Genomic DNA, 16,946 nt, shown 5'->3' on the forward strand with positions numbered 1-16,946 from the left:
TGTGTGTGTGTGATCTGTGATGATTGCAGCTCTGATCGTATCGACACACACGCAGGTGTGGTTGTGAGTGGAAAGGTTAAATGTTGCTGACAGAAAGGTCGTGAGTTTAATTATCATCAAGATACAACCGTATGTAAAGATGGTGTGTGTGTGTGTGTGTGTGTGTGTGTGTGTGTGTGCTGATCACTAACAGGAAGTGTTGATTTTAATATGATGCTAAAGGAAATCCCAGAGGAAACAGTTATTTTGTTTATCTGGATTAAACTTTTATTCCAATCAGGCTGCAAGAGAATAAATGCATTTTAGACGTGGGCTCTGTTTTTACATGTTTAAGGCTCTCAGTGACTCACAGGTCAAAGTGTGTGATCGTCTCCAGTAGATGTGTTCATCCTGCAGCAGCGAAACAGGCTGTAATGGCTGCAACATAATCCTTGATGGGTCAAAGGTCGTCCACTAAAAGTTCTTGTTGTTTCCACTGACAGGCTCAGATTGTTATTCTAAGTGTGTGACAACATGACAGAAAGGATCCCTACAGAGATAGACCTTTTTGTTACAGAGGAAGATGATTGTTTTAACCACACACAGACGTTACATCGCTCTCTGCAGACACACCAGACTCCATTCAAAAAAACACTGATTTAACCTCACAGGACACAAAAGTTGATGGGTCAGGTTTTGGTTATTTTGTGACTTTGTTTTAGTTAGTTTGGACACACAATAACACAAAATAACTGAAAGAGAGAGGCGGCTGTGGAGCAGCGACTCGTGCTTTCTGTGAGGTAGAGGTTTGACAGTGGAGTCTGGTGGCTTTGAGGAGAGCGATGGAACAGCTTATCTTCCCTCACAGAAGACAGGAGTTTCTTCTCTGTCGCTGCCTCCATCAGTCCAAACCCCCACAGATCAGAGTGTGTGATACTGACAGAACCATCAAACAGGAGGAGGGACATCAAAACCAGGATCAGCACATGTCAAAGTCCGGTATTGACGTGACTCCTTCGAATAATAAAAGAACTTCTTTTAAAAAACATGCCGGTCTGAATCATGAAATACATGAAAATCAGAGGAAGGAATATGATATCAATATCTTTATTTGTTATCAGAATCAGTCTCATAGTCTAGAGTGATCGTCTTGTAGTCTTGGCTTTGTGTCATATAATCCGGATTTAGCACCTGGTGATCTTGGTTTAGGATCTAATAATCTGGACGTAACATCTCGAGTCCTCGCGCCTCTGTCAGGCAGCTGTGAGAGACAAGAGAGGAAACATGTCGCTGCGAGTAACCCAGAACACAAACACAAACAACACAGAAACTAGTGCTGTCACATTCTAGATACAGGTATGATAATAATAACCCCGAAAACATGATGTTATTGAAACTGTTAAATATCGACATTAAAGTCAGTCCTTCAGAATAAGAGTTTAAAATAAAAGACCCAAAACCCCCCCGGACAGCAGCAGCTCTCTTTATTCCTTATTGTGACTCCGAGGCAGAAGAAGAAGAGATGAGGAAGACGGGAAATAAAGGAGGAGAAGAAGAAAGGTGCTGCAGGTTAACACAGGTAAAGTGATCTGTGAATGATGGTATTGTCTGCAGTGTTCTAACAGTTTATACACGCAGACAGCAGAGTCCTTTTTACTCTTGATCTCTCAGCTGAAGTTGGTTTGCAGAAAATCCTTAATTACAAGATTACAGATAAAACCATGAAGAGTTTTTAAATGTCTCCGTGCGTTTTTCTTCAGATACTTTAAGTCGGCCTACATTCTGCTATTAATACTTGAAAGCATTTTGAATGCAGGCTTAAATACCTTTTATATTAGAATCTGTATTTGAGTAATATAAGTTTATGTAGCAAACTTTATGTCTGAGGAAACATTCAACTGCAGCTTTTCTCTAAATAATCCAAATAAATCGCTGACATCCCCCCCCCCCCCCCCTGTATCGATGGCTGCAGGTGAGGGGGCGCGCGGGTATCGATGTGCGCGCGGGAGGGGCGGGGGCGCGTGGCCAGGGCTGAGGGCAGACCGTGATCGCGCGTGGAAGCAGCCTATAAAGAGGATCAGGGTCCGGGTACATCTCACCTGTCTTCATTCCTTCAGACAGACTGCAGCATCTTCTTCTGCTCACCTGAGAGTTTTATTTTGAAAATATCTTCTGCTGGAAGTTTGGACGCGACAAAGACAGAAAACAGAAGCTGGAATTAAACACAACAGAAGCAACAAACCGGATTCAGCTGTGTTTGTAACGTGTTTCAGAGGCGAGGCAACAGGTAAGATGTTTGACCTTCTGTTTTCTGCTGGTTTCTCAGAGAGTGACGGACTCGAGCCGAAACACAGCAACTCAAATATCATTCAAAGTTTGAACTTCAAGAAAGTTTCCAAACATCAGCTGTGACTTCGGCTTCAGTCAAAGGATGCGCGAGACATTTAAAATAAATGGAAGGACTTTGTTCTTTAGAGACTGGCCGTGAATAAACGATGATGAGATATTGTGGAGTAATCCACGTGACTGATGTGACATTTGAAAGATAAACAGCGCAGGGATATCACGTATATTCATGCACGTGCAGGCTGTAGTTTTCAGTGTATAACACGCTTGTTGTTTTCCCAGCAGCAGCTATGACCGGTCAATTGGTGCTGATGGTGTGTCTCGCGCTCCTGCTGTTGGCGTGTTCCCGCGGTGGGGAGGCGCGTGTCAAACTCAACTCCATCAGAACGGTGATTCTGAGGGAGGGGCACGCGCTGCCGCTGAACAGAAGCACGTGGGAGCCGAGCCTGGACCTGACGGTAAGTTTGTGTGTGACGTCATGTCTATCCTGAACCAGAATAGTTACAATGTTTCAAAGTTCCGTTCTACAGCCGCGTGCTCGATGCTCGCTCACATAACAGTCTGTGTGTTTCTGCAGCTCTACCAGTGCATGAGCGACCTGGAGTGCAGAGAGGGGAGCTACTGCCACGCCCCCACCAAAGGCCCCGCCCACTCTCGCTGTCAGAACTGCCGCAGGAGGAAGAGACGTTGCCACAGGGACGGCATGTGTTGTCCAGGCAACCACTGCAGCAACAGTAAGATAAAAATGTGACTAAAGCAGAAATAATGACAAAGCATTCTCGTTTGATGTATTTTGTGAACGTAAACACTTGTTTTTACTTTTCTTGTTTTAATTCAAGAAGTCACATTTCTAATTTTCTATCTTAGAATCTGGATCATGTTTAACTTTAATGATAACCGTCTCAGAGGCTCATTCGCTCCTCTCATTCGCTCCTCTCGTTCTCCTCAGATATCTGTGTTCCTGACGTGGACAGTTTTGTGTCTCAGAGGATCCCGGACTCAGATGGAGGGATGAGTCAGCTGTCTAAGAAGAAAGGATGGAGGAAGAGAGGGAGGACGGACGTTAAAGCAGCCTCCAGTAAAGGTAAAGGCGTGTGGCGTTATCTTCCAAAACGATATCTGCAGCTCTACTTTGTCCACTTGTTGTCCGTCCTCTTATTAACGCTTCTTCTGTCTCCAGGTCAGGTGGGGGATCCGTGTCTCCGCTCCTCAGACTGTTCAGACGGTTTGTGCTGCGCCCGTCACTTCTGGACTCGCATCTGTAAGCCGGTGTTGCGGGAGGGACAGGTTTGCACGCGACACCGACGCAAGGGGAACCATGGCCTGGAGCTGTTCCAGCGCTGCTCCTGTGGTGACGGACTCAGCTGCAGAACGCTGCGAGATCCTGGCGCCCCGCCTTCAACACCATCATCGTCTTCTTCATCACTTCTGGCGGCAGCAAAGTCCAAGTTCGCAGCTTCCTCTTCCTCGTCGCGCCACGCCTCCCCCCACACTTCTCTGCTGTCTTCATCAACAGCGAAGTCATCGTCAGAGGTGGCAAAGACGAGACTTCATGTGTGCCAGAAAAACTAAGGAAGGATGGACGGGTGGACGGGAAGGAAGACAGAGAGGAAGAGGAAGGATGGAAAGACCTTCCTCTCTCTGACCGACCTGGAAGGATTGGGAGGCAGAGTCCAAAGAAGAAGAGAGTGAGACAGAGACAAAAGAAGGGAGGGGGATAACCCTGCCTGTTTACACCTGTGAAAACTCCCCTCCTCCTCCTCTGAACTGTCCCAGTACCTCGATGCTAATGAGCTTCCTGTCGGGCTGCATTCACACACAAACTGAGCGGGATGTGAAACTCTTTGTGGTTCAGATCTGGTTTCCTCCTCTGTGTCTAGACGAGCTGAAACCACTTTGAAATCTGGTTTGACCCCATTTACACATTCAGGAGAAGCATTAATATTGAACACCTGATACGTGTCTGTTGCAATGGCCCACAGATAGTCAGTCAGGTGCTTTTATTTTGAAAAGCCACACTATAGAAATTCTAAAACATCTTTAATGTCAAACCAGGAAATTTTTTAGTCACTGGGCGATAAAAGATTCAGAAGCATGATTTTGATAGCACACCGGTAAGCTAGCCTCAGAATTCCGCTTAAAATTTGAAGAACACTTTTCTAATGTTTCTGTCCATTTTGAAATCAGGAAAACGAGTTGAAACAGCTGAATTTAATGTTAGCTACAAATTTCATCTTGTTGCTAAGGTTAGCCAAACTCGCGTTATGGAGGCTTTTAAACATCAAATTCTTGAAATAAAGAACTTTAAAGAGGATTTATTTCCCACTGGAACCCAAAAGTAACTGTACCAAACTAGCATACATACATTTAGCATACGTTTGGGGGGGAAAAATTGGCATCAATAGAAACTCAGTCACATTCATATTCACATCCTGTAAGTGTGAAAAGTTGCCTCGTTAAACCCAAACCGTCCCCGCCCGAACTCTGAGGCCTTGTCCAGACGTCCTGTTTGATGGCACTGTTGTTAATGTGAGAGAGTTATTTTTCTATGAGCTGTATATTTTGGATGAATGTTGCTATAATTATTTGCCTGTTTGTTGAGCGTCACTCCGGCAGTTCATTTGGGGGGTTTATTTCCACCTCTTTAAGAAGGAATCGTTTGTTTCTGTCAATAATCTTGTTGTCATGATTAAAATGATTTGTCATCTTCCATATGCTTGTGTGCATTGTGTATTGTTTTATATGCATCATTGCAAATGTATGTCTTTTGTAAGTGAAGCACTGAAAGCTAACCATGCAGCCAGTTTCCTTTCCAAGTCCACAGTTCTTCTGGATTCACAGTTTGTGCACTGCTAGATAACTTGAAAAGTAGTTTACACAATGAGTTGTCAACAAACCATTTATGTTCTGCTCCACAGAACAACGTACTAGGAATGACTCAGGGCATGACAAGCTAGCATACTGACATGGCAGCCATTTTGTTTTATGTTTGCTATTGATGTTTGCCAGAAGAATCGGTTAGAATCCTAACTGATAAAGTAGTTAGCTAATTTCTTCCTACATTTCCTCACTGACTCACGGTCATTTAATAGTTTTACTAAAGTAGTTTTGGGAAACAGCTTTGTTAGCTCATTTTCTTGTACGAGAGTTAAAAGGTCAAGCTATCATGGCTAACTGGCATTGATCTAATTCTTTCTAGAACTTTAAAGATAGAGGATCAGTCTGTTTAAATTAGGCTAACCAAAAGCTAATGTGATAAAAAGCCTCCTATGTACTCATAACTATTATCAACCACAGCCGCTCTGTCATTTGACTTGGCCGGCTTTCTTTAGCATTTGGGAGGATGTTAGCACTTTAGCTTCCCTTTAAAACAACGTTTAAGTTCCTCTTTATTTCAGGGACGTGTTTTCAAAATCTGCTAAAGGACGACGAGTTGTTTCTTTTGTTCCTGCTTGTTAAGCTAACTGTGTTCTTACAGGAGCTAGCATCTTTGGGTACCAGGGTTCCCAGGTTAATATCTGTTTGATGTGACATGTCAAGGAAACCTCTCAAAGGTTTTATGTTCTCAGAAATGTTCCCAGGTCAAATGTTCAATGTATGTTTCCCAGGGTCAATGTGTTGGAACCACCAGCCCACAGCATGTAGTCTGTTGTAGTTATACTCACCTATGATATACTCACCCAACTCCACAGCCGCTAACTCACTTTTACCATTCAAACACCTTTTGAAACCTCTGTCTCCCTACATTCTTTCCTGAGCTACAAAGGTAACCCTTACCAATTTCTTACAATGTTAGTGACTCCTGAAACATGGGGATGGCTCCCTGGGTCCCATTTTTACGACATGTTGAAGTACATTCAGTACCTGAGAAAGAGAGACGTTCATGTGTTCGGACCACACATATCTGAAAACCAGGCAGTGACTGTTCTTCCCAGCGCTGGTGGGTGGTGGTAAGATTACCAAAGAGGAAAAGACATTCCCTCAGGCCTGTAAAGACACAGGGAAATGATTCCATCTGTGCAGATTAAAGACATTTATGACCACAGAGTTAAAGCTCACCCCAAGATCGACCAACTGTTTGCCTATTTAAATGTAAGAAGGATAACAGGTGATCTCTGTCTTCATCCGTTAATGAAAAACACACAGCTGAATAAAACAGAGGACAGTGTGTTCGCTGGTTAAATTTACAGATACAACTTATTAAAAATCATCAGATTGTCTTACATTGGAGTTAAAGAGGTCTCAATTTCAAAATCATTACATATTTGTAGCTTTATAACCCACAGACGTTGTAGGCTACTTCCTGTCACACACACTCTGAAATATGTTTAAAAGGAATATCATGAAATCTGCAGAAAGAAATGTCTACAAATTAAACAACAAAATACCTGATTTGCCCTCAAATGACCCGTGAACACTTTCTGATTTGAAACTTTTAGCTTGCTGGCTAACTAGCGTACTATATCGTGCTAACGATCATTACATTTACAGTTACATTGTTGTTTGGTTTTAGGCTATATAAGAAGAATTCATGTCCTGGACCTTAAATCCACTGTATGGGAGTTGTTGTGGATGATTCTAAATCTGAGTTAGGCTAACATCACACCAATGTAAGGCTAACGTTAGCGACTCTGTCCTGCTCTTTACTGGAATCGGGAAGCTTAAGTCCAGAAAATATGTTACCCAAATGAAAATAAGTACAGTCAACTTCAAATCTTATTCCCTGAAGAATATGTTGAAAATATAAGCAATAATACATCAATCCAAATCTGTGTCACTTGTAGACGTATGTTTTTTTCTGCTCTTTTATTCCCAAGTCATGTACATGAGTATGTATGCTAATGTTTTATACAGGAACTAGCTTAAGCGTCACTCTGTTATCATAACATAGTTGGCAGGTGAATATGACCAAAATTAGTGTGTTTTTAACCAATTAATGGAGCTAACATTGATTAACTAGCTAGAGTTGACAGAAATTCATCAATACATGACAATACATTTATTGAAGTCAACTATGACAATAAACTTCAGTGGGGCTGTTATTGTAAACACCACACGTAGCAACAGTTACTAGCTACCCAGGTAAACATAGTCCGGTTACGGGTTTAAATCCTTTAAGAAGAGTAATGAAGGAAGTTAGCCAGAAAGTTAAAACTTAACAACATGTGTGCTGATGTGTGTGACCTTGTTTGGTCATTTTTTTGTTTTCCCAAAACCTTCCGAGAATAAATTTTTATATCAAAGAGAAAGAGGAGAAAATGTTTGTGTGATCATGTTCCCTCTTCTGTGGTTGGTAGCTGTTGGGCATCACTGTCCTTTGCTTTGGTATGGTTGTCATAAAGATAACACACACACACACACGCACTCGTTTCCATGCTGATGTCACTCTTCCATCCGTGTTCCCCAGCTTCCCGGATACTACATGTGCGGTATAGGTCAGTGTATTGTCATCACGTTGCCATCAGTGTTTCCCCGTTTCCTTGATGTCACACTTTTGTTTCACACACACAGTTTTCCTTGTTGTTCTGAAGACAATGTGATTAAAATGGGAAAGTTTATGTCCTCACAAATACGGTACCAATGCGCGTGTTTTCATTTTAGAATATGGTAAGGGTCATGACAGAAGAGACACATGCTGCTGATGTAAATGTACGAGTGTGTGTGCAGTCTGTTAGTAATAACAACGTCCTCATGTTATCTTATCTCTGTGGTTTCAGACTCTGTCAGGATAAACTGTGAGCAGATGATGATGTTTCTCTCTGCAGCAGCCTGAGGCGCGGACAGTTTTCACTCTAACTTTATTGTTCACAGAGACAGTGACAGAGCTGCTTCACATTCACACTCTGAATAAAATGTGTGTGTCCAGGTTTTATTGTAATATGAAATATGATACTAAACGTTATGTTATGTACAAAAAATTGCCACATAGGATAATATGAATCGTTACTAAATGTTTTTTGCCATAATTAATAATTTAAAATTTAAAATTATCAATGAAATATGAGTTAAAAAGATAAACTTATTATAAATTATCCTGTAATATTGATTATTGTATTACTCTTATTCTGATTTTATTATTTTAGTTGTTTACTGTTACTTTATTGCTTTTACCGTATTATTTTTTTTTTTCTGTAAAGCACTTTGTGTCAACTCCTGTTGTTTTTGAATGTGCTATAATAATAAAATTACTTATAACTATGAGAAAAATTACAACACTGTTAATCATAATTATAAACTTTTTATAACTTGGAAGAAATTGTTGTTTTTAAATAAATAATTGATTCTTTGTTATCAGTATTTCAATATCTCGTAATTGTGACATACTGTGCGGATTTATATATTCTGACTTCATTATGAGATTATGAGATTTTATCATTTAATTGATATCACCATGACATCAGTATCAAATAATGAAGACAACATATCTCAGTATCAAAAATATTAACTTATAATGATAAGATATAAGAATCTATTTATTAAAATCTTTATTTTTTGTCGCCTTTGACTATCATGAGAATATTTCTAAATAAAGTTTAATAACTCATATGGGGTTAATTATTATTATTATTATTAGCTCTTAAAACTCAACAAAGTGTGTCTGAATTATAAAATGATAATTATGGCACATTTTCTTATAAGTAAGGCTTAGTATTTAAGTTTTAAAACATATAATCTTAATTAATAAATAGATACATAACTGTAAATTTGAGCTTACAAATTATAACTGATAAAGTGAAACTTTAAAAATGTCATCATCATAATAAAAGATAATATGTCATGATTTCATAATAAGCTTTAATGTGAGATTTACCGTTATAAAATGAGAAACTTTTTAATGATAAAATATTGTTTCTTATCATTATGAATTATTTTTTCTTATCATGACTTACTTAGAATTATAAAAATATTTTGAGAATATTTTTGAGTTATGTCATACTGTAATTCATGACATTGTTTCTCATTATTATCAGAATATCTCAGAATTATAAAAAACAATAGTCTTATGTACTGAAGTTTTTTGAAAGGTCTTTCCATACACACAAACACAATACTTCCCCTTTAAATCTTACATGCATGGATGTTTTACAACCTAATAAAGGTACAGAGCGAGAGACAGATGGGATGGACTGGTTATTCATTAATCAGTAACCACACACACCCGCACACACACACACACACAACCTACAATAATGATCAGTTCAGGTAGTGTCCATATTTGTAGCTCCTGGTACGGTAAAGCAGGTAAGACTTTTAAATTCTGTTTAGACGTCTCAGACTTAAACAAAAGTTTTAGTAGGAGGTTCATGTTTAACTGTTTTATCATAATGACCCGCATATTAAGTCAGGTAATGGTCAGCTTTAGGCGAGTCACTGCTAACTATAAACACTGCTAATCATGTAAAAATAATAATAATAAAAATAAAAATTATATTTCACAGTTATATTACGTTTATGTAATTCACTAATAAAATTACTGTGATACTGGATCACAATGTAAACAAAAGTACCAATACCTAAATAAATAATTATCATTTCATATTGTAGATATATCTAAAAAAACAAAAACTATTAACACATAAACTGATGGTTTGTGTTCAGGGACATTTTTATTATGTTTCTTACTTTAAGAAGTTATTAAGAATTTTTCAGTTTCGTTCTCTTTGGCGCCTCTCACGGTGATAAACAGTAATTGCAGGAGGACACTTCCCAGTTTAAGCAGACGTCCACGGTCGGCTCCGGTTGTGACTCTTGATTTTCCTGGCTGACGGTCGCTTTCCTTTTCAGACTGTTTGCTTCATCTGAGCGTCGAGTTTGTTTCTTCTTCTTTGGATTTTCACTTCTTGTTGAAGTTGTATCTGTAGTCATCCATCTTTTCTTTGTTTGTTCAGCCATAGTAGATTACTGTTTACTCGCAACACTTGCAGAGAGCGGAAAAGCAGCCGCTTAGCTCCGCCTACCCTCTCTGGCAGACCAACCACTGCTGGCTGATGGGAAACGCGTCACTAACTGGGCGCCGCTTGTGATTTTTTCAGTCCATAATAATACTATATACTGCAAATAAGGCTAAGGCTTTGATCAGCGGGCCATAGGCTCAGTCAGCATTGTGTTACCTCATTCAGAGATAAATAGAGAACTAACAGACATTTATTTACATGAATATCTTTCAGATTATGACTTTAAAGCAGTTTTTTTATTTAAAAAAAGATTCTTAAACATGATTTTAAAATGATCGAACAGTGAAAAATAAAAGTTGAAGTATCCTCAGATGGCTGTCCCCTCAGAACACAGTTGCTCTGGCTACAACCCTTTCGGATATCTCAGCAGTCAACGCGGTGACGTAAAGCGCAATATGCAGGCCCTGAATGTGTTGTTGCTGGGCGACAGGCAGAGTGGGAGGAGCTCTGTGGGGAATGCTCTGATTGGTCAGTAATTACACAGATTCACCCAAATAACACCTTTAAAATTGTAACCCATAAAAACATGATGACTTTATGTTCGGCAGGTGGAGAGGAATTCCAGACAGGCCCCTGCATTTCTGGAATCTCCATGACAACAGAGTGCCAGCTCCTGAGCCGAACTTTCCAGAACTTCTTCAGAAGAAAGGGGGCGGAGTCTGACCTCATGTTGAGAGTGATTGACACGCCCCCTTTGTTGCCCCGCCCATCGAACGTGCACAAGCTCTGTCCAGATGGTGTTCATGTACTTGCGCTTGTTGTGAGAGCTGACCTTACACACGAGAACACACACCTGGAGGAGCACGCAGAGGTAGACATTCACACACACACACACACACACACACACATCCGTGCACTGTAATGTATGTCATGTTTGAGTGATTTTGTGTATTTTGTGTGTGTTGTGCGTGTGCGTGTTGTCCTTCAGTCTCTCTTCGGTCCAGAATGGCGTCGTCACGCTTTACTTGTTGTCACACACGCCAACCATCTGAAGAAGGCGGGGCTTCAACTGTCAGACTACCTAACACAGACCAGTGATTGGCTGAGAGCTCTGTCTGAAGAGGTGGAGGGAGGAGTCTTCTTAATGGACAACAGCTGTGATTGGCCGTTAATTAGAGGACGCCCGTTAAGAGAGCGACTGCTCCGCCTCTCAGCCAGAAACCATCACAGAGCTCTGACGGTTCAGACAGAGGTCTCACTCTGATACTTTTTAGAATGTTGTATATTGTATATTTCAGTTCTCAAAGAACACTTAATTGGTGTTGATGAAGATTTCCATATTAGTCTGTCCTGTCCAATGAACTGGACGTGGAGGTGGGCCTTCCTCTCCTCAGCTCATATGTTCAATAAACAACAACACTGGAGGAAACATGAATGTGGTTTTAAGTTTTTAATCTTGAAACATAATTTCATAATAATTTCATGAATTTATTTCTTTTTTTTTGTAAGCTAACAGCATTAGCTACATACTAGCTAAGTGTAAGAATCTGGCTTTTCACAATAAAAGTACCAGATGCCGACGACAACAAGCCTGTTTTTATCTGATGATGCAGTTGGTGAGGGAGGGGGCCCTGCACAGACCCTTCCCCTTCACCTCAAAACCGCAGCCTTTGTAGTTGGCCACGCCCTTGCTGTCGACCTGCAGGTCGGGCTGAAGAAGCTCCCAAACCCTCTGCTTGGACTGCAGCTCTTTGTCCGCGTCCCCTGAACACAGAAAGAGAGGGATCATGACAACCTGGAAGAAAGGAAAATCACAATTCCTGCCACTTGAATGTGTCAGTGGGGCAGGTCAAATCACTTGATGGGGCAACATAAAAATGCTAACCAGGGTAGTTGAGGAAGGTGACTCTGTCTCCGGGGTTTGAGCCCACGGGCGGGGTCACCAGCTCACTGCTGTCATCTGAAGTGGAGCAACAGAGGAGGCGTGCCTGAGAGACCACGCCCCTCAGTTTACAGGCCTTGACGTTGCATAACAACACGGCTAAACTGCCCTGCAGCTGCAGACAGGAGAGAGAGGTGCGTAAGTCAAATTCAGAGGTAATAATTCAGAAGTAAAAGTTGGACAATTTTGAAAATAAATTTGTAATATTGTAAAAAAAAAAATCATGTAAAAATATCTTCAGCGATAAAGTTGTAACATGCAGCCGTGTGTTACCTCCTCCAGCTGTGTTTTTACTCCGAGTTTGCTAACGACTGTTCGAGGGCCGTTCTCTCCCATGTCCACCTCCTGGACGGACATGTTCTCTGCCAGCGGGTGCTGACGGACGCTGAGAATCCGTCCAACCCGCAGGTCCAGTCGGGACACATCAATGCAAGGCTCCGCCCCCAAGGAGAGAGAGTCAGAAGTGGGACGACCTAAGAAAGAGGGAGAGAATATAATATCTTCTTCTTCATTCCCATCCTCGTTTTATTTTAATTTCTTCCTTATCTCACCTTTCCTCTCTCCTCTCCTCCTCCTGCCCTGTCTGTCTCTCCGCTCCTGTGAGGGGGGAGGAGGAGGATTTCCTGGAACAGCAGCTGTTACTCCAGCAGACGAGGACGGCTGATTGACAGGTGCTGTGAGGGCGGGGCTAAGTGTTTGAGGAGGCGGAGCCGGGGAGAGCAAAGCTTTGGCTGAAAGACAAAAAAAGAGAACTGATTGTTCTCTAACTGACATTAAATTAAAGCAAATAAATGCAGGAATTTAATCTCATTTCTTTTGAGTTAATTCAGTTTCTATTACATTAATATAATCCATTCTGGCTGTCTGTTATTTAAATCTGACCACAGACACTGAAACAGCTCAGAGGGAAAGTAAATCAACCACAGTTGTCCATGTGCCGGCTCTGTTTCTGTCTGTGTGAGGACCAGAGTTTAGAGCTTGCGAGTGAAGACATCACAAAGTACGACAATTATGTAAAGTAGGGACATTTTTTGTACGAGTACTTTGAAAAGTGAAGCCAATTTTGCACGTAGGGACTTGGATGCAAAGTGGGGACATTTGGGAACGCTAAGACACATTGTGTCTTGAAAGCCGTGTCTACAGTTTGAAACTTGGGGTTAAGAGTAGGATCTGTTTTGGGATTAGGGAACGCATTATGCCTTTAAGTGTCCTTAAAAGTAAAAAGTGTGTACCAGTGCGTCTCCTCTGTTTTTCCTGCAGTTGAACTCTCAGCTGCTCGATGTCTTTCTTCAGTTTGCCATTTTCCACCAGCAGCTTCTTCTGATCTCTGACTGACGCCTGCAGCACTAAAACACAAAAACACACATGTAGTTTTCATCCTATCCACAAGGGGGACTCGGGGCTCTCGATCAGTCCTTGGTAATGTAATGTTCTCCAGACTTATCCTCTCTTACGTGCTTTCTCTCTGGTCAGCAGGGCATGGGTTTTAAAGTACTCCATGATCTGCTCGCCGTCCTCTGGGTCGAGCTTGATGAGAGCTGCTGCCAGGCTGAGACACAGAGGAGCAGATGATTACACAGTGAGACAAACTGAAAAAAATGGAGGCAAAAGTCAGTTTCCCAATAGAAAAACTCAAGTCTCTCCTTTCCTTCCCAGAGAATTACATCCTGATGAATTCAAAGAAGTTAGGATGTAAGTTAAAGTGTCAAAGCGCCTCTGTGATCTAATGACACATAAGTGGCCCTGTCCAGAATGTACAAGCTGTAACTGTTTGAAAATCAAACAGGTATTAAGGTCATCACAGCACCAATCAAACGTTTATATAGATGAAATCTTTGAGGAAGTATGTCAGTGTTTATATTGGCAGAGGGCTGAAAACACAGTGAGTAAGAAATGTCATAAATAATTGATGAAGGGAAGTTTGTGGTTTTATTTCTGTATCAAAACCTGTTGTCTCAATCTGCTTCAAAGCACTTCCTGTTTGACATCTGATGGATTCAAATAGACACCTGTCAGCTGTGAACTCTTACATACTTTATTTGAGTATTTCTATTAAAATTTTGCTCCATTTGTTTTGTACTTTTGCTTAAACAAAAACTCCTCGTTATTAAATCACTGAAATGAACCGAGACATGAAAGCGTAGAAAGAGCCGTCACTGAAGTTCAGATGTTATCTGTGATGAAGGAACGTACATTTTAATACCATCAAAGGTCTGCGCACACACAAGCAGGCTCACTGAAACCAGCCTATTTACATAATGACAGAGAGCTACTGACGCAGCCATCAGCTGTAAGTCTACTTAACATTTACATACACAAATACACTTGACTGTCACTAACACGTATCTATATTAGTTCATTGTTCAAGGAAAGATCCCCCTAAAAATATATATCATCAAGTTAATGAAGCATCATTTCTCAATTCAAGCTGCAATACCATAAAAGAAGAAATGTGTTGCAAAAAGACTTTATCTTTATCTTTAAGTGTTAAAACATCTACGTGTAACTGGGTGACCTTTGACACACAACTTTGTGACCATGATACAAAACATCTGTCAACGTGTTGTTTCATAATAAATTTGTTAGCAAGACAGCTAGCTTGACAACTTGTCTCTCTCTCCAATCCTTTTTATTGAATTAAATAGTGTAACGTTAACGTCACACTTTAGAGATAATTAGAAAGAAGTTTGGAGAGTATTTGTGACTGACTGACTCTTGGCTTACCGGCATGTTAGCTGTTTACTCTCCAGCTAAATTACTTGCTCAGTGAGTCGTCACCAAACTCCTAGCACCAAATATTTCGAGAACTTATGTGGTTTAAACTTACAGCAACTTAAGCATAATTACCTGTGCTCGTCTGTACCTAGGCTACTCTTACTGTACTCTTTTCTGCACCTTAACTGATCTCTTATAACGAGGATCCAAGTGATGTTAATTTGATAAATTTGTCCATGTCATCTTGAAACCTATACTTTTTGGCTGTAAGCTGCTACAAATATTTGAGTATGCTAACTTGTCTTTACACAAAAAGATCCAATGTAACATGACAAAATAAGAGCTGTAAAATATAACCCTTAAAAGTTATAAAATGTTTTTAAAGATTTGTATCATTGTGGGGACCTGGTTTTGTCCCAAAGTGGCATTGAGTCCTCTCATTGTAAGTGTGTGAATAGCTTGTATGTCCTCACATCGGATAACGATAGTGTAATGTGATAAAGAATATAATCCAATCCTTTATTAAACACCCCACTGCTAATTTATAGCGCTCGTCCTTGTGGGGACCCACGTTTTGTCCCCAAAGGGTAGTTGGGTCCTCACAATATGAGCGTGTTAACAGATTTGGTGTCCCCACATTGTCAGTAATACAAACACACACACACACACACACACACACACACACACACACAAATGTGCAGCAGCTGCTAAACCGCTGAAATGCAGAGAGACACAACAGCTGCAGTCAGGCCTTCTGCTATAAATAAGATCAGCTGCTACAAGACAAACTAGACAGTGCTGGAAGAAGAACTGACTCAAGCAAAGTACTACACTGTTTATATACAGTGTTACAGATTTAAAAAATGTACGGAGCAAATTGTACTTAAAATGTAAAAAGCAAGCCTTATTGATGTTTGTATTAGCAGCAAGGATTTAATAGCAGAGCTTCTTTTAAAACTGTAAAAAAAATATTCCATAGCATTGTGTATGTATTTTATAAACTGATATGTTAAACATATACAATCTTTGAAAGATACCAAAAGCTGCCAGATAAATGCAGTGCAGGTAAAGTACAATATGTCACTCTGCAATGAAGACGGGTAGAGCTTCAATTAGCATAAAAAGGAAATACTTAGTACCTTAAACTTACAGAAGTTAAAGTACTTCAACATAAAACACACAGCAAACACTCATCTCAGATATTTGCCCCAAATAGGAAACAAAACAACAAAAAACGTTCCTTAATCAGAGAAAAGCTTCAACAATACAACAAATTATATTTTAAAATGTTTTGATAATAATAAAGGATTAGTTTCTTTACTCCTTTCAGTTTGATACAAATATTTATTTTTTGTTTTTGGCCTGGAAAATTATAGTCAAAGTAAAAAAATTAATAAAAACAAAGAACATGTGTTTTCCAAGTTTCCTGTAATAATCTTGTGTTACAAGCCAGTGAAAATACAAACATTTTAGGACAGTAGTGATTTATAAAGACACATTCCAAGCGTTTACCTCTGATTTAACCTTTAAATGTCCTCTGCACAGACTCTAAATCATCTTTATTTAGAACCATGACACACGTCTTGTGCAAAGACTGTGTTTGTATAAAAATTAAAGACACAAAGGTTTGTACATCGTACCTGGGGTTGAACAGGTTGTCTGTGTTTTCCATGTTGGACGGTGCTGTCGGTCGGACGGCCGGAGGCAGAAAGCTCAGTGTGTCTTCAGCTGAGACACAAACTCTGTCAGCTGTCTGCTCCCATCTCCAGCTGGGTCGAGGTCAAAGGTCAAACACCTCCCCTTTAAAAACTCGACTCTGGGATTTGGTCCAGATTTATAACTTAATAATATATATAATATATAAAAAGAGAAATTAAACATTCCTAATAAATAAAACATATCTCCTTTAAGTTTTGTATATGGTGCTGTACACTGTGGTGTTTTTATATATTCCTATATTTATTTTTTATTCTGATTTACTTTGTATTACTTCTCTAAGCTGCAGACAGATTCAGATCTGTTTATACATACGTAAAGAAAACTAAAACTATTAATTACAACTTTACTTT

The 16,946-nt window shown here is 40.1% G+C and overlaps 3 protein-coding genes across 3 annotated transcripts; 2 read left to right on the top strand and 1 right to left on the bottom strand.

Moving 5' to 3' along the window:
• Positions 1-2,615: 2,615 nt before the first annotated feature.
• Positions 2,616-4,248, top strand: LOC138600700 (dickkopf-related protein 2-like). Its single transcript, XM_069672178.1, has 4 exons — positions 2,616-2,783; positions 2,903-3,059; positions 3,275-3,409; positions 3,506-4,248. The coding sequence occupies exons 1-4, from the start codon at positions 2,616-2,618 to the stop codon at positions 3,895-3,897; spliced, it is 852 nt and encodes a 283-aa protein (XP_069528279.1). The 3' UTR covers positions 3,898-4,248.
• Positions 4,249-10,591: 6,343 nt separating this feature from the next.
• On the top strand, positions 10,592-11,484 carry LOC138600503 (GTPase IMAP family member GIMD1-like). Its single transcript, XM_069671923.1, has 3 exons — positions 10,592-10,748; positions 10,829-11,091; positions 11,209-11,484. The coding sequence occupies exons 1-3, from the start codon at positions 10,592-10,594 to the stop codon at positions 11,482-11,484; spliced, it is 696 nt and encodes a 231-aa protein (XP_069528024.1).
• Positions 11,485-11,747: 263 nt separating this feature from the next.
• aimp1b (aminoacyl tRNA synthetase complex interacting multifunctional protein 1b) lies at positions 11,748-16,594 on the bottom strand. The gene is made up of 7 exons (XM_069672171.1): positions 16,518-16,594; positions 13,617-13,711; positions 13,395-13,508; positions 12,714-12,893; positions 12,436-12,635; positions 12,106-12,277; positions 11,748-11,984 (listed from the first exon to the last, which is right to left on the bottom strand). Exons 1-7 carry the CDS (start codon positions 16,547-16,549, stop codon positions 11,818-11,820), a joined length of 960 nt encoding a protein of 319 aa, XP_069528272.1. The 5' UTR covers positions 16,550-16,594; the 3' UTR covers positions 11,748-11,817.
• Between the last annotated feature and the right edge of the window lie 352 nt (positions 16,595-16,946).

This window comes from Semicossyphus pulcher, unplaced genomic scaffold (genome assembly GCF_022749685.1).
Source record: "Semicossyphus pulcher isolate SPU_LCO1_2020_fin unplaced genomic scaffold, fSemPul1.0.p SCAF_21, whole genome shotgun sequence".
In the NCBI taxonomy this organism is placed as follows: Eukaryota; Metazoa; Chordata; class Actinopteri; order Labriformes; family Labridae; genus Semicossyphus; species Semicossyphus pulcher.